Raw genomic sequence first — 25,287 nt, 5'->3', positions numbered from 1 at the left:
CCATTTGGTTTAAAATCGTTTATTTTTGTCCACTCACGCTAACGTTTTTATGTACTTTCCCCTGGGCCCTTCGGTTTCAAATGCCCAGATTGCAGTATTGCTGCTCGGCGTACGAGAGTGAGCCATAGTGACCTCACTTGCTTCCGCCCTCACATTCTGTAGGTTACCTGTTTAGCCTACTGCACTCCTTGTCCATTTACATTCCTAGAATGCTCTGATTACTATGGGATTTGGGACCCAAACTTGTATGAATTATATTTGAGGTCTATGACCTAACGTTGTGAATTGTAGTATTTTAATCTTGGAGTTTCTTAGACTTGAATTACTTGATACACTGTTATTATTTTTGGGCTTGAGTTGGTTGAATGATGGGAGCAGGGTGGCTCCAGGAGTTTGTGGTTGGATTATTAGAAGTGAAGTTTGTTTTCCACAGGTTTTTGGGTTGTCCATTTTTAAGGGAGGTTATGCCGAAATTTTTGGTTAACCTTCTTTAAAAGTGGGTCCCGCAGGGCCACTTCTGATTCCAGGGTGGAATTCAGAGCGGGTCCTGTCAATAACCTTGTCCTGGGGCTCGTTGCCCTTAGAGAGGTAGTCGATAAATGGGTCCATCCATGAAGGTGGACGCTCGCTCTCGGTCAGGAATATCTCCGAGAATGGTTTCTCGAAGCTTGGTTTGTTTAGAATTTCCAACTTTAGGTGTTTGGGGCCGATGTCGCCAACCTCACGACGGCTTCTGCCTTGCAGTTCTATGCCTAAGGGATTAGGGCGATTGTATGGTAGGTGAGGCATCGCTGGAGTAAGGTCTTGGCGAGAGATTGGTAGTAGGATAGATGCGGCTCCTTGGCTTGGAAATCGCCGCTGACCTGGTTGGCGACAAGTTGGGAATCACTAAAGATTGTCAGTCTGGTGACGCCTAATTCTTTGGCCAGCTGGATGCTAGTGATCAGTGCTTCGTACTCGCTGCGTTGTTTGAGGCCTTGAACTTGAATCGTAGCTTATACTCGTATGTATTCCCCTCTGGGTCGGTCAAGACTACCCCGACACCACTGAGCTTACTGTTAGTGGATCCGTCCACATGAAGAGTCCATGTGGGCATGGTATGGGGTTCTGAGGCAATCATCCGAATGCGTGACATCTTCTAGGGGTATGAACTGGGCGATGAAGTCGGCAGTGGACTGCCCTTTAATGGCCGTACGTGGCGTGTAATAAATGTTCGATGGACCATTTTACCAGTCTTCCTGAAGATTTTGGTTTCTGGAGCACTTGTTTCAGGGGTTGGTTGGTCAAGATATGTATCGTGTGAGCTTGGAAATATTGCCGTAGGCCCCCGGGCAGCCTTAAGGAGTGTAAGGGCGAATTTCTCAATATCGGAGTACCTGGATTCGACGTTGTTGAACCTTTTGGCGGTGTAATAGACAGGCAGCTCATTGCTATTTTCTTGCCTGACCAAGGCGGCGCTGATCGCGGTGACTGATATGGCGGGGTAGATATACAGGACTTCGCCTGGGATTGGTTTCGAAAAGGTGGGTACTGACGCCAGTTAGTCTCGGAGGCCCGGGAAAGCCTTGTCGTGTTTGGGTCCCCAATTGATCGGCTCGGTGTGGTGAGTTTTAAGGCGCTTGAAGAATCGGGCGCACTTATCGCTTAAGCACGATATGAATCGGGCGAGAGCGACAACCTTCCCACTGAGGGACTGGACCTCATTCCTAGTTTTTGGCAGTGTCATATCAAGGATTGCCTGTACCTTCTCGGGGTTGGCCTCAATACCCCTCTCGCTGACTACAAAACCCAAGAACTTTGCCTCCTAGTACGCCAAACACGCACTTGTCTGGGTTGAGTCTCATGCCATATTGGAGTAGGATGTCGAAGATGATGCCCAGGTTCTTGATGTGATCTTCAATGGTGACGCTTTTGACGAGCATGTCGTCCACATATACCTCCATGATCCTACCGATATGATCTGCAAACATGGCGTTAACCAATCTCTGGTATGTGGCCCCAGCGTTCTTAGACCAGATGGCATTACCTTGTAACAGTACAAACCCTTATCGCTAGTGAAGGATGTGTGCTCCTAATCGGAGGGTTCCACGGCAATTTGGTTGTAGCCTGTGAAGGAATCCATAAAACTGAGGAGCTTGTGGCCTGCAGTGGAGTCGACTAGCTGATCGATTCGTGGGAGGGGGAAACTGTCCTTCGTGCAAGCCTTGTTCAAGTTGGTGTAATCGACACACATGTGCCATTTTCCGTTGGGCTTCTTCACCATTACAACATTGGAGAGCCATGTTAGGTAGGAGACCTCCCGAACAGACCCGATTTCTTGGATTTTCTTGACCTCTGCCTGGATCGCTTTGTATTTTTCTTCCTTGAAGGCCCTTAGTTTTTGGCGAATTGGAGGAACGTCTGGGGAGATGGTGAGTTTGTGGGTCAACAGTTCTGGCGAGATTCCTGGCATATCGGCATACGACCATGCAAACACCTCCTATCAGGACTTGAGGAAGGCGATGAGCTCCTCCTGGAACTGTGGGTCCGTTTTGGACCCAAGCTTAACTTTTCTCCTTGGGTGTGCATCGGAAATGGAGATCGATGTCAGGTCCTCCAAAGCATCTGGTCTTGGGTGCTTGAGCTTGCACTTGTCGTCCTTCTTCTTGCTGCGTGTATCGAGATCATTTAGGGTTTCAGGGTCTTCCCTTGGGTCATCGGGCTTGTCGGATGGGGAGGTTAGGTCTGAGGTTAGAAGTACCTCTCGCCTGCCGTGTCCCCTTCCGACAGTCAATGAGTTGCATTGTCTTGCGAGCTCTTGATCACCTCAGATGGTGAGGATGCCGCCCGGAGTAGGTATCTTCATCATTAGCATGTGCCCTGCCACGAATCATTGGAGTTCCCATATGGCGTCGCGTCCCAGAATGACGTTGTAGGAGGAGGGGCAGTCGACGATTATGAAGTGTGCTGTCATGGTGGCGATATTGCTGCCGCCGCCCAGTGTGATCCACAAATTATCGGATCCTACGGGCTGTGTGATTTCTCCTGCGAATCTGATTAGGGGTTCATGGTCTGGGGTGAGCTTTTGTTGAGGCTCTCGTAACAACTGCAGAACACGACGCTGACCGCCGCGCCACTATCGACTAGGACCCTGTGGCACCGATAGTGGTCATGACCATGGTGATTAAGAGTGGGTCGTTGTGGTGCTTCTGGATATTGTCCTCGCTGCTATTAAAGGCTATCGAATTCCAGTTGACCTGGGGGGTGTGGCAGCCATGGCTAAGTCCTAATACCTCCTGGCCCTGGGGGCACTATCGCTTCTGTGCATGGTGGGTCTCGTGTGTTCGTGGGCCACCGCCGTGTATAGTTAGGATCTGGCTGTAGACTTCGATGGCATTAACGCCCGTGGCGGGAGTGCGATATTGCAAGAGTTAGCGGCTCTGAATGAGGTACTCTATGGCATTTTTCAGTGCCCAACAGATATTGGTGGGGTGGCCGGACTCCTCATGATATGTACAGTATTTACAGTTATCTCACGATTTTGCTTGGCCAGGTTTGCGCCGTGGTGGGCGTGGCATGATGTCCTTGTGGTTATTCCAGAAATCCTCATAAGAGGCGGTGAGGGTGGTATAAATCTCATATTGGGGTGCCGCGGATCGCTGGTCATCCCTGTGTCTGGTGCCGCCGTATGGTGCATCGCTATGTCAACTGCTTGAGGAGTATTTTGGCTTCTCGGGGCTCTTGCCATATTGTATGTCCCTCCTATCGCTGTAGCCTTGTCACTCCCGTGGGGCCCTGTCGCTCGTCTGGGTAGGTTTGTCTCGACTGGTGTCTTTGTTCCTTGTATCGGGATTGTTCACTTGAGGTATGGTGACCGGGTGCGCATTGGCGTTGGTATCGCAGCCAAAGGTATCGTACTCAGCCTGAGCAAAGGCGGTAGCGGCATCGAGGAGGTCATCATATGTTGGGGGGCGGGGGATTGGTATTGATCTGCAACAAGAAGTATCCAGGCTGGAGTTCATGGAACTCGTAGACAAATTCGTAGCTCATTTCATCCTACGTACCGATGGGATAAAAACCCCAAAGGGACTGCTGAAGGTGAAGCAGGGAGAAAACAAAACGTTGAAATCTTTCGTCAACCGATGGCAAGCGACTACCGCTAAGTGTTGAGATCTTAACAAAGAACTAGCTGAGTTGGCTTTCAGGAGAGGCCTAAGGCCCGAGGACTTCCTCTTCAGGATCAATCATCATCCCCCGGCTAGCTACGACGAGCTGATGGCCACAGCAATCAGACACGCCCAAGCTGAATACTAAACATATGGGGATAATGTCAGACCAGAAGGCAGGTCCAACCTAACCCCGGTGGTTAAGCGGGAATGCGTCCAAGATAGGGGACGATCACCCCATAATTCAAGCAAGAGGACCAGGGAGTCCACATCCAAGTCTGAGGGGTACTCCGGTACTTAGTTCCATCGAGAAGACCGAATACAACAGAACAGTAAAACACCACCTCCTCCCAGGTACGAGGTATTCACTCTCCTAAACGCTTCGTACGAAACTATTTGGAATGAGAACAAAGATGAAACCACCCAGGAAATTCCTAAAGAGCAAGCTTACACAACAGGATACCAGTAGGCTCTGTACATACCACGAAGATGTCGGGCACAATACCAACCTTTGCATGGAGCTAAAGAACACGATCGAGTCGCTTATTCAAAAGGGCAAGCTTCAGCGGTACCTACTCGCTAAGGATATAGGAGCCATCGACGTATACGGAAGGATCCTCACGATCCATGGTGGAGGCCCGAAGGATTTACCTCCACGGAGGAGGAAGCGAAGCTCTAATTTCGGTCACCCTGAGGTTTTCAGTTTCCACAAGACCCCGCAGCAAGGAGGCGCGGCTAGATGGAAATCAATCACCTTCTTGGAAGAGGAGGAAGCCAACCTTAAAATGCCCCATGATGACCCCTTTTTTATCACGCTCCAAATCGACCACTACTTTACTTCTCGGGTACTCGTGGACACCGAGGCTTCTGTTAGTGTATTATTTTGTGATGCATACAAAGCCTTGAACAGGGGATGGGCCAAACTGTCACAGGATAATGAGCCCCTTATTAGCTTTTCAACAGATATCGTCCAGCCACTAGGATCAGATTACTTATCGATCACGGTGGGAGAAAGTCCAAACTGTTCAACCATCAAAACAAAGTTCATTGTGGTCGACTGTGTTTCGTCCTATAATGCTATCTTGGGCCGGCCGACACTCTGGCGTTTAAAGACATTCATCGCAGGCCACACGCTCATGATGAAAGTGCCAACCCAGTAGGAATAGCGACCATACGGGGTAATCAGGCTGCGGCAAGGCAGTGCTATTCTTTAACGGTATCTCGGGGTAAGGGAAAGTCAGAAATGTTGCATGTAGCTACCAACCTTCTTACGGACAGGTACGAGGACCCCAGAGATGATATGGACTCTGATGAAGAACGGCCCGATGCCGTGGAGGACATTGAGGAGGTCGTGTTATCCGAAGAATTCCCGGACAGAATTGTCAAGATAGGTACCAAGTTGGCTCCGGCTATCAGGGAAAACCTAATCTCGTTCCTCCACTCCAATACATCCACTTTCACTTGGTCATACGAGGACATGCCCGGTATACCAACTGACATAGCCATGCACAACCTTAGCATTGTTCCTTTCTCGGCATCGATAAGACAGAAGCGCGGAGCCTTCACACATGATAAGTACAGGGCTATCCAAGTTGAAGTGAAGAAGTTAATGGCCATCAATTTTGTCAGGGAAGTGGCGTATCCCCAGTTAGGCCTGGGACTTGGAACCGTAGAACCGGCAAAATCGCACCGACCTGCACCGAAAAATCCGGTTCGGTTCAGTTCTCTGAAATTCTAGCATACTATTTTTTCGGTTCGGTTCTTAAAGATGTAATAGCAGTTCGGTTCCGGTTTTAGTTTTTTAAATTTTTTCAGAACCGAAGTACATATGTCAGTGTATAATAGGGTGTTAATGCCTAGTCTATCCCCTTAATATAAACAAGGCCGCAGGAGATTGCAGACTTTACCAAAACTCCAAAATAAAAAACAGATTAGCCGTTCGTTTCAAAAAAAAAAAAAACAGATCAGCCATTTACATTCGGATCAAAACTTTAGCCTTATCTCTCAAATCTCAATCTCATCTCTCAGACTCATCTCTAATCTCTCAAACCCCAAAAAAACATCAATCAATTCTTCATCCCCAATTCAAACACGAAACGCCCAAATTAATACCCTAATTTCTTCATCAATTCTTCATCTCATTCTATCTCTTCATCCCTAAGTGGAAATTTGAAAGTTGGAGATCACTTCAATTAGGAATTCAGGATAGAGAATTCGACTGCTTGCACACCTAAATCTAAGCAGTTCATGAGTTCGTGTGGAACCCAGAACTGGTAAAAAATCTTTTTTTTTTTTTTTTGGCTGAAATGCTTTGTTGCTGAGGTGGGTCGTCCGTGATTAATTTCTCTCTCCCTTCATCTCTCCCCCCTTTCCATAAAGTTCCAGAAAATTAAACAACAAATAAAGAAAGTTGATTCATTCTCTCTCCATGCTTACTACCTTTTTGCCCTCTTCTATGATTCATTCCATAAAGTTGACAAGATGCAGAAAGTTGGATTGATTAATTGCTGAGCATCTATGTGGCTGCATGCTGCTTTATGAGTTTCCATGCTTTCTCAGTTTCTACTTCAAATCATTTTAATTTTTCCAAGTCTATGAAATTTGCTAAAGACTTTGTAGTTTGTAACTGTGTTGTCGTTTATAGGTTATAACCTAACTTTGTTGTCATTTGAAGTTGTTATTTGAATGTTTGGTATGTACTGGAGTATTATGAATGGCTCAGTCAGGCATTTCATGTCTCTGAAAATGGCTGAAAATAGTAGGTCACCTCAGACAGGTTAACTATGTTTAGGAACCGGAAAAAGACTAGAACCGAACCGACTATATTCGGTTCGGGTTCAAAATGGTTCCAAAAGTTTTTGACATGGAGACCGAACCAATTATAGTTGTTAATTTTTGTTTTGGTTCCACAGATTTTTAACTGGAACCGACCCGATCCCAAGGCCACGTAACTAACTTATCAATTGTCTTTGCTATCATATTACGCAACAGTATGCTGCTCAACCCATAGAAGTGCATTTTCGGGGTTGAAGTAGGGAAGTTCCTCGGGTACATCATTAGCCACATGGGAATAGAGCCGAACTCAGAAAAGGTGCAGGCTATATTAGACATGATGTCCCCCACCTACCGGAACGAGGTTCAATCCCTTACGGGTAAGGTGGACGCTCTGTCAAGATTCATTTCAAGACTCACAGACAAGTATAATACTCCTTTCTTTAAGTCACTGAAAACCTAGCAAGTCAAGGTAATAGCTTGGACCACTGAGCACGAAGCCGGTTTTCTCAGCCAAAAGGCATACTTGGCAACGGTATCACTGCTGTCCAAACCTGTTCTCGGAGAAATGCTTTACATATATCTCGGGGCATCTTCGACTGCCGTAAGCTCCGCTCTGATCAGGTGGGATTCCAATTGCGAGTACCTGGTGTACTAAGCTGGAAAAGGTTTTACTGGTGCAGAATCAAGGTACTCGGACATTGAGAAGGTAGCATTGGCCCTCCTAGTGTCATCCCGAAAGCTCAGACACTACTTCCAGGCACACTCGATCACCATTTTCACTAATCACCCATTAAGGCAGGTTTTGCAGAAACCAGAGACATCTGGAAGATTAATTGAATGGGCCATCGAATTGGGAGAGTTCGACATCAAGTACAAGCCCCGGACAACTATTAAGGGCTAGGCAGCTGCAGATTTCATTTCTGAACTTATTCCCTCCCATGATCCACCCACGGGAACACCTGAACTACCAGTCCCGAACCCACAACCACCAAGCATTTGGCGATTGTACTTTCATGGCTCATCTAATAGGAAGACAAGTGGTGCTGGTATTTTGCTAATCAGCCCGGAGGATAAAGTCTACGAGTACGCCCTCACGTTTGCCTTCAAGGCATCCAATAATGCCGCAGAGTACGAGGCACTCATAGCAGGTCTCCAGATCGCCTGGGAACTAGGCATCCAGCACCTTCATATCTTCAGCAATTCCCAGTTGGTTGTGAATCAGATTAGCGGTAACTTCAAGGCAAAAGAGCCCCATATGTCCTCTTACCAGGCCCTTGCCCGAGCATTAGCTCAAAGATTCACCTCCTACATCTTCACTCAATAACCTAGAGCAAAAAATGACAAAGCAGACGCCCTAGCTAAGCTTGCGGCAACTTCTCTAAGTCCTGCATACGGGGCTACCAAGGTCGAAATACTGGAAAAGCCGATCACTTCTAAAACGGTGTCAGAAATATTTATGGTGACCACACTGCCTCTTGGATGGATCCAATCTTGAAGTACATGGTTGATAGTTTGGCCCCGGACGACAAGGTTGAGGCCAGGAGACTCCAATTGAGGTCAGCTCGCTACACAATCATGGATGGAAAATTGTACAGAAGAGGTCATTGCTTCCCCAACCTCAAGTGTGTGACACCAGAGGACGACCACAAGATAATGAAAGACATACACGCTGGTGTATGCAGCACACAAGACCCTGAGGGCTGGATATTTTTGGCCAACCATGTCGGCCCTAGCTCAAACAATATCAAGCTCTTGTCTTAAGTGCCAAATGTATACGAATATTCCAAGGGCACCGCCTATTGCTCTCTCCATCCTCCTCGCACCATGGCCTTTCTGCCAATAGGGCCTGGACCTGATCGGTAAGCTTCCTACAGCAGTGGGACAATTCAAGTACGCCATTGTAGCTATTGACTACAAAACAAAGTGGGTAGAGCCGGCACCTCTCGTCGCTATCACTACAGAGAAAGTGAAGAACTTTATGTGGAAAAACATTTACTGCAGATTTGGAGTCCCGGACAACAGGGCCCAGTTTGACAAAGATGAACTCAGAACTTACACCGAGAACATGGGCACTAGAATCCTCTATGCATCCCCAGCTCATCCACAGGCTAATGGTCAAGTTGAAGCCTTCAACAAGATAATCAAGAAAATACTAAAAAAGAAGCTCGACGATGCCAAGGGTCTTTAGGCCTCTAAACTCCCGGAGGTATTATGGGCTATCAGGACCACGACGACAGAGGCTACCGGAGAGACCCCTTTCTGCATGGTTTTTGGGTCTGAGGCAGTCCTTCCCATCGAAACACAAATCCCAAGCACCAAGATCCAGTACTTTGATGCGGGTACCAATGCAGAGGGCCTACAACTTGATGCTGATTTGCTCGAAGAACGAAGGGATGTAGCACACATGCATAATCTCTCAAACAAAAGGAGAATAGCTCGCTATCACAATGCCAAGGAACAGTCCCGGACACTAAAGTTGGGGGACTGGGTCATGAAACAGGTTTACCCAGAACCCCGGGGACTGGATCCTTCATGGACAGGCCCATACGAGATCATCGAAGAGGTAGGCCCCTCGACCTTTTACTTCCGAGACATGGATGGAGTCGTTTCCCGACATCCATGAAACACGTAGCATCTCCGGTACTATTACAAATAGCTCTTGGAGCATCTTACCCTAGCTTTTGATCATCTAGCTATGGCAAGCTACCCATCGGGTACTTATTTTATATGAGCCATCAAGTGCAATTTTTGAATGAAAAAATGGATTATTCAGACCATTGCATGCATTTTTTTTCTTGTCACCGGACATTCCGAGAATCAAGCTATATTGTTAATTACTTGATTCCGGTAATAAGTAATTTAAAGGGCTAAATTCTGATTATTACCCTATAGTTTGGGTCCAAAATCAATTCAGTCCCTGAACTTCTAATTTCATCAAAAACACCCTTGCACTTTCAATTTTGATATAATAGGTCCAATTTGTTAGTTTTCCAATAATTGAAGTTATTTAACTTGTTAATGTGGCTCATATATGGCCTATGTTTTATGATGTGGTGTCGAGGTGGCTTGCATAGTCAATTTAGGAGTGAGTCATACTATAAAATAAATAGTTTTTTAACAAATAATCCAACTATAACTTGAACTCATAACAGAATATTAATGAATTGGACTTATTAGATCAAAATTGAAAGTGCAGGGGTGTTTTTGATGAAATTAGAAGTCCAGGGACTGAATTGATTTTGGACCTAAATCACAGGGTAGTAACTAGTATTTAGCCCTAATTTAAACATACATTTTTTGACAAGGCATAAAATACAAGCAATCTTAATCCCTTTTAACATTTCCATTCAAAAACAAAAGCAACCCCGCACTACGGAGCAAAGGAAATCAACTAGGGACTACCCCAATACCAGCTTGAAGCCATTGTTCAAAAAATGGGTGTAACAAAATAAAGGCCCCGGAAGGCAAACTTCCTAATTATGAACATCAGGATGACTACCAGTTGCCCCTCCCTCGGGTCTAGCACTCTTGCTTCCCAGTTCTCTCTCCTTGACCTCTTGTTCCTTCTTCTTTTTCTCAAGCAGTCTCTGCCTGAATTTGGCTTCTTCCAAGTACCTAGCTGCCACCCACTCTTTGTACTTTATGATCACAGCTTTGTCAAGCTCTTGGGAGTCCTTGAACCCGGCAACAGCCTCTTGACTTTCAATGGGAAGGCGCTCCTCAAGATGCTCTATTTTGGCCTTCCATGACTTTGCAGATTCTTCAGCCTCTTTCACGAAGTCCCGGACACTTCCTATCTCAGTCTTTGCCCCAGTAAGTTCGCTTTCAAGCTCCAAGATCCTTTTCTTCGCCGCCTCCAGCTCGGTTACCTTTGGAGTTAAGTACTCCACCTTTCTATTCAAGGAGTCCCGCTCCTTCTCCAGCTTTGCCTTCTCCCTGTGAAGATACTTCACTTGCCCGGAGAGGTTACTAACCTCCTCATTCAGTTGCGTATCTTCCTCACTAACATCGATTGCGTATACATTTGAACAATGCCTGTAACATCCCGTCAGTACACACGAATAGTGCAAACAGTTGGCAAATAATTTATAATATAGAAATACTAGTACCCGCATCATTGATTCTCGGGTGATACACCAATTTTCTTAGGGGGTGTTCTCTTTCGCTCATACCCGGTCGAGGTCTACGTCCTTTAGATCGGCGAGCATAGAGCACACGAACTTCTCATCAGCAACCCCGTACTCGTCCAACAGTTGCTTGATGGGCTTCTTGGGGACTAGTGGCATGGCCAGAGATAGCAACCCAAGGGACAATGACGGCTCCAGTCCCGGAGGGTGACTTTTCTTCTGCCTCTTGGATCCCGTCCCTTTCACGTCTCAACTGGTGTAGGTAACCTCTTCCTTGTCCCTGCTCCGATGTCTGTGCCGATGGAACCTCTTCTTCTCACCTAGAAGCAAGGCCTCCTCACTACCAGCTGATCCAGTGGAACGGGAAGAGAAAGAGCCAGACACGGGCACCTTTCCTCTCCCGGGATCAGCAATGGTAATTACGTCCCCGGCAGTAGGCTGCTCGCTCTGAGTAATGGGGCTTTAGGATCAGGGTTACCATACCCCTCGTCAGGAATCTCGAGAAGATATTCTTCAATTGAGCAACCCGTAACCTTCTACACCAGGTCAACGTCAATGTGAAAGGCATCCTCTCCTTGGCTCATGAGGATGTCCATCAACTTGTTTTCATTCATCTTGTCATCCTCCTTACCTTTACCGGGTTTCCTCTTCGGCACTTTCACTACAAACAATTTGAAAGGTCAATCCTCAAACACTAGTGAGTTCAATTTTTTTTTTTTCCTAGAAAAACCAGAATCACCGAGTAGTCTTTCTATGCCTAGCCTATCTAGTATGGAGTACCGAATAAACCTATAGGAGCTTCTTTCTTCTTCACTCCAAACAACGTATACCCGGGCTACCCGTTTTCTCTAGACCTTCGACAATGAGTATGACTGATCCCTAATGGCCTGAAATGTACCCGTTAAGTGCCATTTCTTATTTCTAATCTGCCATTGCCCTCCAGCAAGAAATACCTTGTTCCTCCACTTCTTGCTTTGAGTGGTTGGCATGTCGGTAACTAGAGGCTCATAGTCTTGAGCGGCGAACGTCACCGTACCTTAACAAGACTGTTTCCTTGAGTATAAAACCCAGTACACGGCTCGGAATTCGTTGATGGTGGGCCACCTTTGCTGGCAGAAGTCCCACATTTCTATCATACTCAAAATTTGTCGCCAGGCATTCGGAGTCAACTGCCCCAGTGACAGGTTTAGCATCCTCAACAGATATTGTAGGCACCGGGGCAGTGGTAATGATAGTCCTTGGTGGAACTGGTTCTCGTGCAGCGCCACCCATCCCGGAGGTGGTTTTGCTGCCATCTCTCCAGACTTTAGAGGCCTGAGTTCTACCACGTCCGATATTCCCCATTTCATCCTCATCGTATTGATCTCCTTCATTGTTATACTTCTCCCAGGCTAGTCGCACATAGTCCTGTCCACTAGCGTATATCTCAGTTTAGGTATGCCCTCGGGAATGGCTACTGTGACTCCTTGCACCTCCGCCCCAAAATCATCCTTGCTGTCATCTACATCGGTACTCTCACTACTCTCCGAGAACACCCCAGTCGAAGATCTGGTGTTCTCTGCCAACCTCATACGAGCACTACTGCCTACCAGGTACCGGTCAATATCTGCTTCTGCTTTTCTCACAGAAAATTGATAGGACGATCCCGCGTCCCCAGCCTTGGTTTCTAATTCCATCCTAGAGCTATGTGAACCCGAGCCTCAAATTCGCTATCTGGAATCAGAAACACAAGGGTCAGCCTAGGAATTTAGATCTACGGCTTTGTTGAAGCGCGGATCGTTCCCCACTTCAAACCCAGAAAACCAAACAAACCCAAAAAAAAAAACAAAAACCCCAGAGAAACCCATTTTTTCTTTCCCAATTCTTTCCCAAAGCACTACCTACAGGCAACCCACACTAGCATTATTCTTATTCCTTTTTCATTACAAACACAAACAAAACCCAGGGGGGATAACAGAAACCAGAACACATCCATGAAACAAAAACAAAAACAAAAACAAAAACAAAAACAAAACAAACAACAAAATCACACAAGCAAACAAAAACCATACTATGTTTCCTGCAGATGGGATTTGACCTTTTCTTCAGTAGTCGATCGTTCGCTCCCTCCAGAAGTACCAACACCACCTCTCCCCAAGATCGTTTTCTTTTTCCTCTTACTGGAAACCGTCGGACCCTTTTCAGAGAGTTTGAGTTTTCACAAAAAGTGAAGAGAGACAGTCGATTTCCCTCTTAAATTCAACCTGTGAGCAATCACATCCGTTGAAGACAAAAAGCCTTCAACCGTAGTATCACTCCATGTGTCCCACATCCTCTCTCCACGCCTTGAAACTATCAGTCAATGGGATGGGCATTTATTGCACCACCCACTCTTTACGTCCCACGTGGCTGACATGCACGAACAACCCTACCGAGTACCAAAGGCCCAAGGCCACAAAAACTCTATCGGGTACGAGACTCAATCTCTCAATCCCACCTACACCGGGATCAAAGGTTCACTCACCTCATCTAGTACAAGAGGCCCTAGGCCTATCTACTCCACTAGGTATACTAGATTCAGCCCCACCCTATCGGGTATCAGAGGTGCAACCCTCACAAACCCTACCGGGTACCAGAGGCCCAAGGCCACAAAAAACTTATCGGATACGAGACTCAAGCCCTATTCCCCACCTGTAGAACAACCCGCTCAAGACATTTCTTGCACGAGAACTTGGGGGACTCCCCATAGGCACACTAGTGCCAAACCCTGTGCCAAAATATATCAAGTCCCCACCCAAGAAATATCTTGAACTGGAACTTGGGGGACTTGTACATACTAGGGAACACTTCACTAGGTTTGGCACTATCAACTGAGGCTCGTATGGATACCTAGATACCATGCCATGGGCCGGGTTCACAGCCCACCATGATGGTGCTCATCATGGGCGACAGCACGGACACCTAGGGCCTCGGACCCAGCCAGCACATTCCATCGAAGAAGACATCAAAAAGCAGAACTACAAATGGACAACCTATGTCCCACATTGAGGAGAATGGATACTCCTTCCCCATGCCCTCGTATAAGGAGTCAGCCCAACCACCTTTTCGAGGGTAACAATTCCTTTATTTACTATTATTTGATTCATTTATATATTAGTATCTTACTCAGGCATCAAAGAGGCATAAACCGTCTGGTATGGTTTATCCCTCTAACGTTGTGTTCCTGGTACATGATTTAGGAGTTGGATCGGTACCCCAGGTGGTATAGCATTCTATGTGAGGTACCCAGAGAAAGCCACCAGAAATACCTCAGCTAGGAGCTCTTCCTATCCCTCTGTTCGTATTATGGAGCAGCTTACCGCCGATGTGGATACCGCGAGGTATATGTATAGTATCTCACCCTGCACGGGAATGGAGAGGAGTGGAATTGCCGCTAAGTATTCCTTTAAACTCTGGAATGCCGCCTCGCAGTCCGGAGTCCAATCAATTTCCTTTTTGTGGGTCCTCTTCATGGCTTTGAAGAATGAGAGGCATCTGTCAGTGAGCTTGGAGATGAAACATGATAGTGCAGTTAGCTTGCCCTGGAGGCTTTGAACATGCACCTTCCATTGTGGGGATTTCATGTTGAGGATGGCCTATACCTTGTCGGGGTTGGCCTCTATGCCTCGTTCGCTAACGATGTAGCCCAGAATTAAATTGGCTAGCAGTGACGCCAAAAAAGCAGTTCTCAGGGTTGAGGCGCATACCATAGGCTAAGAGAATGGCGAATATAATGTGGAGGTTTGCTACATGTCTGCTGGCTTTGATGCTCTTGCCAAGCATGTCGTCTACGTATACCTCTATTATTTTGTCGAGATGCTCCGCGAACATGGCGTCCATCAACCGCTGGTATATTGCTTCGGCGTTCTTTAACCTGAAATGGATGACATTGTAGCAATACAGGCCTTTGTCGGTTGTGAAGGTGGTGCACTCTTGGTTACCGGGGTTCATCTTAATTTGGTTGTATCCGGAGAAGGCGTCCATCATACATTCTCCTCAGACCTTACTTGATTCACTTGAATCTTGAGGAGAGCCTGTTGTTGCTGATTGTAGAACAACTTTGGCAATATGTGTTTTGTGTTATCACCCTTAATATAACCTAGCTTCATCTGTTCGATGCAAGCTGCATTGTGTTCATAAATGCAAGTAGGCTCTTCAGTGGTAGAACTCAAACCACTAATCCCTCGAATATATACAATGATAGTTCTTAACCATACACACTCACGAACTGCCTCATGTACAGCAATGATCTCTGAGTGGTTCGAGGAGGTAGCCACAAGGGTTTGCTTGATTGATCTCCAAGATATCGCCGTGTTCCCATTGGTAAATACATAACCAGTTTGGGAAAGATCTTTATGTGGGTCAGAGACGTACCCAGTATCAGGAAAACCAACCAAAACGTCATTTGGCATTTTAGTGTAGGGAGTGGCGCTTTCGCCATCAACATTTCCTTTAGGGATTGCAGTTCCATATGCTGTCCCTCTTGTCTCTCTATAGGGAAAGAACAGTCCCAAGTCAATGGTTCCTTTTAGGTGTCGAAAATGTTCTTAATACCATTCCAGTGACGCTGCGTTGGCGCTGAGCTAAATCTAGCTAACAAGTTCACTGAGAATGCAATGTCTGGTCGAGTACATTGGGCTAAGTACAATAATGCGCCTATTACACTTAGATAGGGAATTTCAGCTCCCAACACCTCTTCGTCATCTTCCTTTGGACGAAATGGATCTTTCCTTGCATCCAAACTTCGACAGATCATGGAAGTGCTAGCAGGATACGCTTTGTCCATGTTATATCGCCTAAATTTTGGACATACGCAAACTGGTGGATTAGTATTCCACAAACTCGGTGTTCTAGTTCAAAGCCTAGACAGAATCAAGTTTCCCAAGATCCTTCATCTCAAATTCGGATTTCAAGTAGCCCGTGGTTTCTCTTATTTCATTAAGAGTACCTATTATGTTCATATCATTGACATATGCTGCTACAATTGCAAATCCGGAACTTGTTTTCTTTATGAATACGCAGGGGCATAATTCATCGTTGTCATATCCCTTCCCAATCAAGTAGTCACTTAGACAGGTATACCACATCCGCCCGTATTGTTTCAATCCTTAAAGTGAGCGTTTCAATCTAATTGCAAACGCACTCCGTGGTTTAGAGTCACTTGACTTGGGTAATGTAAGGCCATCAGGCACTTTCATATATATCTCTGAATCTAGATCCCCATAGAGATATGCAGTAACCACATCTATGAGCTGCATTTCTAGTCCTTTGGAAACTAATAAGCTAACTAAGTAGCGGGACGTTATAACGTCCATTTTGGGAGAGAATGTCTCCTCGTAGTCAATTCCAGGGCGTTGTGAGAAACCTTGCGCCACAAGGTGAGCCTTGTACCTTAGGACTTCATTCTTCTCATTACGCTTTCTAACAAAGGTCCATTTATGTCCTACAGGCTTTACACTTGGTGGGGTTAGCACTAACGGACCAAATACCTGTCTCTTTGTCAGAGAATCTAATTCTGCCTGGATTGCTTCTTTCCATTTAGGCCAATCTGCTCTTTGTTGACATTTGCAATAGAGCGTGGTTCGATATCATCGTGCTCTATGATTCCTTGAGCAACAGTATATATCATCAATGTGTATGGAAGATCTTTCTATCAACTCATACGCACTCTCATAATCCTCTAAGATATCTTTATTCTCTGGAATCATTTTTAACATCGGAGCGTCCTCCAGTATTGATTCATGGACATAACTATAATCAGAGACAATCTAATGGGAGGGATTCTATACATTGATGATTGATTTGTGCCTTACTTACCCTCTTCTTCCTTGGGTGAGTGTCAATCGAACCAAGTGGCCTCCCCCACTTCCTTGGAAAGCCAGGGCCTCAACCACACCTCTACTAAGTGCTGTTGCAATGCCTCAATCTGCGGCACCGTGCCCCTTGTTGGGAACTTCTAACCTTGCAGGCATATTTGCAGTTGGTATATGTGATCTCGTCACTTTTACGATATCAGTAGACACATCAGACATCGAATCTGCTACGTTCTGAAGATCGATTATTCTTTTCACTTCACTTTCACTTTGTGAAGTGCGGGGATCAAAATGAGACGGAGTGGGGACAAACCACGACAATTCCTGTCGTTCCCTTGGAAAATCCTTTCTCCTATCTCCCCCTAACGACGGGAAGACTGTCTCATCAAAGTGACAATCCGCAAATCTAGCGGTAGAGAGATCGCCTGTCAAGGGTTTCCAAATAGCGGATAATTGTTAGGGATTCGTACCCAACATAAATACTTAATCGTCTCTGAGGACCCATTTTGATGCGCTGTGGGGGCGCAATAGGCACATATACTGCTAAACCAAATATGCGTAAGTGTGAAATGTCAGGCTCATATCCAGTTACCAACTGGTACGCAGAAAATGGTTGGCTAGTTGTGGGTCTGAAATGAATGAGTAAAGCTGCGTGCAATATTGCATAACCCCAGGCAGATATGGGCAAGTTGGTGTGCATAACCAATTGCCCTAGCCACCATCTATAGTCTTTTGATGGTGGCTTCTGTGAGACCATTTTTTGTATGCACATGGGGTACAGGATGCTCCACATCGATTCAATAGACATCCAATAATCATCAAATGCTTTTGATGTAAACTCTCCAGTGTAATCAAGTCTTATAGACTTGATAGGGTGATCAGGGTGGTGAGCCCTTAAACGTATAATCTGTGCTAGGAGTTTTGCAGCAATTCTTGTGGACAATAAAACGACATGTGACCAGATTGTCGAAGTATCCACCAGAACCATAAAGTACTTGAATGGTCCGCATTCTAGATGGATAGGTCCACAGACATCTCTTTGTATCCTTTGTAAGAATGGAATGTTTTGTTTTGTTTTGTGTCTTTAGCATAGGAAGGTCTCGATCCTGTTTTTGCTAAAGAGCAGGCTTTGCAAAACGAGTGATGTGCCTTTGAAATAGTCAATGAGGCATAATGGGAGGTAGTGCTTCTGGTACTTCAAAAAGCAATGACTTCATTTAAGCAGTACTATGACCGACACCTTGCAGTGTGACGGATTTTTCTCCCACTTTATTTTTAACTCAAAAGAAGGGATGTCCATATGAGTTCTTTAAAATATGGATCATCATGTCACGACCTCGGTGCCATAGGCGGTCATGCCAAAGCCTGTATGAGTCAGTGTCCCACATTTCATTGTTGGTGACAATATAGGATTCAATGATACGAATCGTAGTGAGGTACAGTCCACTAGATTAACTCATGAGTTCTCTAAAATGCATTTCCTTCCACATTCATTAGAGGTAATATAAAAGTATTCAGTTCCATTCTCACAGTGTGTTTTTACATGATAACCGTTGGCACGAATATCTTTGATACTTAACAAGGTTCGATTAGCTCTTGGTGCATACAGAGCGTCTTTGACTTTAAATATATCTCAGATTCTTTAGAGTATTTCTATTTTAGTAGAATGATAATCTTTTCATTCTAATAATAATTTTTTCTCTAGATGTATTGCTTTACATCTTTATATTGCGATTTCGAACCATGTAAATATGCGTATAAATTTGAATAAATTCAGTGTTTGAGAATAAAATTCAAAATTTATTAATGAGCCAACGATAATCAAATCAAGGCCTAGTTCTAGCTAATTCATCAAACCATTATTGAAATAAACTTTAAGACCAAGTAATAGTCTAATTAAAAATGAGGCATTATGCCTTCACAACTGTTTTGGAAAATAAAGTAAATAAAGAAGATCAGTCAAAATCTGGTGCATCGGTTGACTGAGCAAATTCCTTATTGCCATTAAAGTCGGCAATTCTGAGGTTGACGTCTGGGTCATGGCCTCCTTCTTCCATATAGTGAGCTTCTTGTTCTTTTGACTCCCTATACCTCTTGTAATTGGCTGCTACTCTAGTGCTTGCTTGGCAGTTCTTGTACCAATGCCCAATGATTCCACACCTATAGCATGGTTCATTGCCAACTCTATTATGTTTGACTGAAGTGTTCTTAGGTGCCCTTTGCACCTTGTTTCCATGAGCACTAGGGCCAGCACCACCATCTCTGCGCCATACATTGGGAGGGCCTCCACGGCCCATATCACGAGCCCCATGTCCCTTGCCACGTGGTGCATTGTTGCCACGTGGGTTGGGATCAGCACGTCCAACCCCCTTTGCATTGGGGTTCTTTCCACCTTTCACTTTGCCATAATTAGCCTCAGGAATTTTCTTTGTCCCAACAGGCCTAGCATTGTTGTTCAAAAGAACCTCATTATGCCTCTCAGCCACTTGCAGTAGGTTGATCAGCTTGTTGAAGGTTGTGATTCTTTTGTTATCATACTCCAGCCTATACTGGTTCGCTAGTATAATTGCTGAAGTAGGAAAAGTGGAAAGAGTCTTCTGGATCATATCATTTTCTGTGATTTCCTTTCCGCAGAAATTTAGACGTACTTTTAGGCACAACATATCCTTGTTGAAGTCATTGACCGGTTATTTCTGGGAGCAAGGTGTCATGAATGTTCCCAAAACACCCCTTAAGGGCATCCCACAGTTCTTTGAGTGTCTTCAACTAAAGGTACTCCCAGCGTAGGCTAGGATCAATATGTCGCCTCAGAAACATTAAGGCATTTGCTTTCACCTTGTCAGACGGTCCATTGTCTTTGGGGTCGGTAATGGTGGCAGTGTAATCTCTTGCCACAAAAGCAGTTTCTACATCGGAAACCCAACGGTGGTACTAAAGTCCGTCTGAGTCCAAAATGTCAAATTCAGGTCGAGTTGGATCAGCCATCTACATAAACAAGAGAGAAGATATAAATTACGCAGTCATAAAGACATCCACGTAAATTATTTTCCAAAAATATGAATTAGGTCTCAAGACCAAGATTCGTAATGGTCACATTGTTTTTCGATGCTATGTGAAAATACTTTATCACGGTAATGTTGTGTGTATAATGCGCATGAAATTTCATTATCATGGCAAAGCGGATTGTATATGTTGCATACTAGAAATTAATCATAGCATATTTATACATAGCATATATAAAAATAAACTACACGGCATGCTCAAATTTCACAAATATACAACAAATTATATTCTACACATAATGATAGCAAGAATATACCATGCATAAAATAAAATGTAAACAATAGCATAATACAAAGCATGTGTAGGTATAATTTATATATGCGTAAATAAAAATAAAAACATGCTCAAAATTTCATAATAAACCATAAACAATAAAATATAAAACATGCTTAAACATAATTATAAATCATGCTTAAATATGATCATATAAAACATAAATAATAAAGCATGCTTAAAATGATCAAAATTATCTAACTAAACACGCTCAAAAAAAAAAAAATTCTAATTATAAACAATTAAATATAGAGCATGCTTAAAGATATAAATAAAATTCACATGCTTCAAAAGTATAAAGTAAATAAATAAAACATACTTGGTTGTGAGAAAATAAAACAATCCTAGCACACGCGCGTGTTGATGCAGGCGTGCGTAGCGATGTTTTTGGGCTTGAGAAAAATTGGCCGCTTCCTCTTTTTCAGCAGTGGGCCACAAGGCCTTGTTTTTTCTTTGCTTTTTTTTTTTTTCTGGGCCGCAGGCCTACTTCTTTGGTTTGTTGTTTTATTTTATTTTTTTATTTGGGCCGCATGGCCTGTTTCTTTCTTTTATTTCTGGGCCGAAAGGCCTGCTTTTTTTTTTTCGGTCTGGGCCGAGTTTCTTCTTTCTTTCTATTTTTATTTTTTTCTCTGGGCCTTCTTTTTTTTTTTTTTCTTTCTTTCTTATTTTTCTTCTCCTTCGCATTTCTTCCCTCTCTTCTTTCTGGTTCTCTCTTTTTTTTTCTTGCAGAGGTGGTTGTGTCGTAGCCAGTGGCAGGGGTGCACGTCTGGGTTGGGCCGTGCGTGCTATGTAGTGCAGGGCTGTAGGTCGGTCTGGATGGCAGGTGCGGGGAAACTGTGCAGACTCGAGCTGGATGGCAGGTGCGGGGTTGCAACAGGGCGCAGGGCTGCTGTCAGGCGAGTCGGGCACGCTGGAGGCCGGGCTGGGCTAGGCTGGAGACAGTGATGGGCGTGTGTGCGCTTTGGTGAAGGGAGGCGAGTGAGCTGCGCAGCGGAGGAGCCATGCGGGATTGGGCGAAGCAGCAGCGAGGTGGGTCTGCCGGTTGTTGTTGATGCCCACAGGTTGTGTGTCGGTGATTGGCGCAGCAGCAGGTGGGAGGTGGCAGCGAGGATGGGGCCGGTCTTGGCCGGGCTGAATTTTTTTATTTTTTTTTAGTTGGTGGCGGCCGGAAAAAGGAAGAAAAAGATTTTTTTTCTTCTAGGGTTTTGGTTTCTTTTCGATAGAAAGAAAACTAGACAATTAGGATTTTTTTTCTATTGGCTATTTGCTCTGAGCGTGCTGATAACGTGTTAAAGTAAAATGACAATTGGAATTGGTCTACTCATTTCATTTCATAGTCCCTTTATATAGGGATAGAATTACAACGGAAATATTAATTACATGAAATACATTGAATGATGATTGATCTATAATTGTGTTGATTGATGGTAATCACTGATTCTTTGATTCCCTCTCCATCAGTTGCTTTGACGAAGGCACACAATATGTTTTTCCTTTAACAAATTGCAATTAAATAGAATTTTAGATTGATGGAGTTAAAGATTCCATTATTTATAAATTCCTACGGATTTTATAATTTTCTCATCCAAACGCACTCTAATTGTTTTGTAGGAAATCGTTTCGATAAATTATATATTTGGTTGATATGAAACAAAGAGAGAAATCAATGAACAAGTTCAAAATTAGAGAGAGAAAAGAGAGTACCTGGATCTTGCCCTTGACATTATCAATGGTATCGCTGTTCTCAACCTTGAGAGTAATGGTCTCGAGAACCCAGTAGGAGGCCCTTTAGACATAGTGCTTAATGCTCCCATACCAGCTATTGGAAGAGGTTAATTTTGAGGAAAGAAATCCTTGGGTACCTGCTTCAGAGACAGGTAGAGAGCCAAAACGAAGATTGTTCGGTGAATTTGGATCGGTCTCCCGTCGTAAACAAGCAAGCCGAAGCTGATGATGACGTTCTTCAAGCAACAGATCCTGCATCTCAGCATTTCTACCCTCGATTTCAACATTTGGAGCACGAAGTGACTCTTGAGCAACACGAATCTCCTCCACAAAGTTTGAATCTGAGAGTCAAACAGCGATTGTTGGGCGAGATAATCCAACTCCGTCGCCGTTAAGTCACGGGTCACCGGAGGACCACCACCGCCTTCCGGCTTTGGCATGAGCGCAAGGCTCTGATACCAGATATTAAGTACCTAGAACTGGAAACATAAAGAGAATAGAAGAAAAATTGAAAGAAATTGGAAAAGGTTTATATTTCATTTTGATTAAGTAGAATGGCAACAGTGGCCAGTACATATAAGTAGTAGCAAAGCGGAAGGGAAGGGAGAACCGACCCAGGCTAGCAGATAAGATTGACAGCACAATCAATTCAACTTACTTCTGGGCAAAACAAAGGATTAAGGCTCTTAAACATACTAATATTAGGACCAAGGTCCAAATAAACACCCTCAGCTCTCGAAGTGAAGATGATATGGTTTGGTACCAGTCAGATTCCTCAGCTGATAGGTCTAGACCATCAATATTTAACACTGTAAGCTCTGTAGGGTTCTGGAATAAAGTGCCTAAATTCGGCTCCTCAAATTTTAACCCCCCATCCTCGGAAACGTCATTGTCAGAGAGATCAATAACCTTCACCCCTTTCAAGCATGCGACCTCAATGGGAGTTTGCGGCTTCTCAAATTTTAACCCCCCATCCTCGGAAATGTCATTGTCAGAGACATCAAGAACCTTCAACCTTTTCAAGCATGCAACCTCAATGGGAATTTGCCCAGAAAAATTAGCTGCACTTAAATTCAAATACCTCAAATTTACAAGCTTTCCGATTGCAGATGGAATTGAAGAGCCATGGAAGTTGTTATAGGCTAAATTAAGGCTCTGAATGTGTTGAAGTTGGAAAAGACTGCTTGAATTGTCAATGCTGGATGAGACAAACTCCCGGCTGAGGTCAAGTCCGACAACACGCCCATTGGTGCTGCAAGTTACACCGAGCCAAGAACAGCAGTCAGTACTCGAATTCCATGTGATAAGCTTGGTGGATATGGAAGAATTAAATTCAAGACTTTTCTTGAAACGGAGCAATGATTGTTTCTCGGCTTCAATACAGTTGCTGTGAACTGCGGGGATGAGGTTAGTAACAGTGGTGGTGAATAAGAAAAGGAAGAAATGGAGGAACAGAGTTGGCATGTTTTAAGCAAAGGTCTAGACGCAGGCACAAATGTAGTGTCGGAAAGTGATAATTGGGAACTGGTAATGGTTGTGGACTGGTGCATGGTGGCTTTTAATAGGTCATGGAATTGGAAAATGCGTCCATAATATCTGTGCCAGGCTTGACTTTGAAGTAGTCCTTCATCTCTATCGATGGGCAACTTCCAAGAAAAATGAGACGTTGGGAAAGAGGTCTTTCTCATGATCAATTATTTTGATAGCTACAATTGTAGCAATTTATTTTCTTCATAGTTTTTTGTGGTGTATTTGAGAATGAATGAGTCAATGCATTCAAAGCAATAATAGACTTGGTTGTGGTGTATTCGGAAGACTTGGTTGTGACTGTCTCAGTCCGGCAGTCATATATAGCAGAAAATGGAGAAATTGCCTCCATGATCGAGTTTGGAGTTTCTTCCTTAGCAAAAGGAAGAGATGGAGGTAAAAAATTGTCATTTCTTTTAACAAATTTTTAGACACAAGCACAAATGCAGTGAGGGCTTTAACTAAGTGTTGATGGTTGTGGTGGCTTTTAGAAGGTACTTGGAATTGGGGGAAGAAAAAAAATGCCTCCATGAGATAATCTGGGATTGGCTTGACTTTCAAGTCTTTTCTCCTATCTATCTGTAATTACCAGGAGACGCAATGAAAGTAGATGCGTGCTTTGAGGTTCCGTCAAGTGTTTCAGTACATTGAGTTCTGATAGATATCGCATTCAAATTTCTGAGATTTGTAGTTGGATTGACTTTGAAGTCTTCTGGCTTAGGCAATACTTCAGACACACTGACCTACTCTTCTAGATTGACAAGGTGAACGATGACACTTGTGTGGAAGTCTTTCCACCCAAGCTTGACTTGGTTGTCTTTCCCCATCTTTCTACAACCAGCTGGAAAACTGGGTGGAAGGAAAAAGGGGACAAGTCACACTCAACGTGGTCAGTGGTTCTGATAGTTAGTGTTGCTGAATTTCTGGTTTTCAAGAAGGATTAGTTCCAAAGCTGGAAGATTTCTGTGCCTGAAGAAAAAAAAATGCAAAGCTTGTAATATAATGTGTTATACAGAGATGCAAATGCTGTTAAAAATGCATGTATGCTGATTGTGTGAGAGAGCATGACCAACTTCTCCAAATAAAAGTTCAGCTCTATTAGTCTATTTCTGAAAATGACCATGAGCAGTCGATTTAAATTTCTAATTTGATACAATGAATGTTATATTTCCTCTCTGTGCTACCATCTACAATCATTCTCACTATTCTTAAATTGTTGAAGGAAAATCAAGCTTTGTGTGCCTCCTCAAACTAGGAGTAGGAATAGGAGAGAAGGTTCTAGATTTCCCAATCCTACACGGATTGGTATTCCTTGTAACATTAGAACTAGTGCTTTGTAATCCCTATATATAGGGCTCCTATTCTCAATAATATGATGACAATTCTCTCTACAATTTCTCTCGAATCTCTTTTTCCTTAAACACGTTATCAGCACGAGCTTTAACCACAAAACAAAAAACCAAAACAGAAAAATCTTCAAAAACCCGAAATCTTCTTCATCACCGCAGCTCCTAGCCCACGCTAGCCTCACCTGCGTGCCTGCCCTTGCGCACGCATCCCTGCTGCCCCTGCAGCACCGCTGCAAGTCTGCTGCCCCTGCAGCACCAACGCACAACAACTGCATCCTTCCTCTTTCCTGTGCACGTCCGTCTACTTGAAAGCCTCTAAACGTCTAGTTTGGAAGCTCAGATCGAAAAACTTTCTTCTTCAAAGTTGTTCGTCTCTGTCTCTTCCATCTAACCTCAGAATTTCAGCCTTATCGGAGTTATACTGAGATCTGTACACCAATCGAAGTACAAGCTGTTCAGAACAGAATCTGCT

General features: G+C 44.3%; 1 protein-coding gene across 1 annotated transcript; it reads left to right on the top strand.

Moving 5' to 3' along the window:
- Positions 1 to 4,558: 4,558 nt before the first annotated feature.
- On the top strand, positions 4,559 to 5,305 carry LOC112194417. Its single transcript, XM_024334659.1, has one exon. It carries the CDS (start codon positions 4,559 to 4,561, stop codon positions 5,303 to 5,305), a length of 747 nt encoding a protein of 248 aa, XP_024190427.1.
- The last annotated feature ends 19,982 nt before the right edge of the window (positions 5,306 to 25,287 follow it).

The sequence above is a fragment of the Rosa chinensis genome, chromosome 3 (genome assembly GCF_002994745.2).
Source record: "Rosa chinensis cultivar Old Blush chromosome 3, RchiOBHm-V2, whole genome shotgun sequence".
Lineage (NCBI taxonomy): Eukaryota > Viridiplantae > Streptophyta > Magnoliopsida > Rosales > Rosaceae > Rosa > Rosa chinensis.
The sequence above is the reverse complement of the archived record's forward strand: the minus strand, read 5'-3'. Positions and strand labels throughout refer to the sequence as shown.

Coding starts and splice junctions, on each gene's coding strand:
- LOC112194417 (XM_024334659.1), top strand. CDS start 4,559: ATGAAACCACCCAGGAAATTCCTAAAGAGCAAGCTTACACAACAGGAT.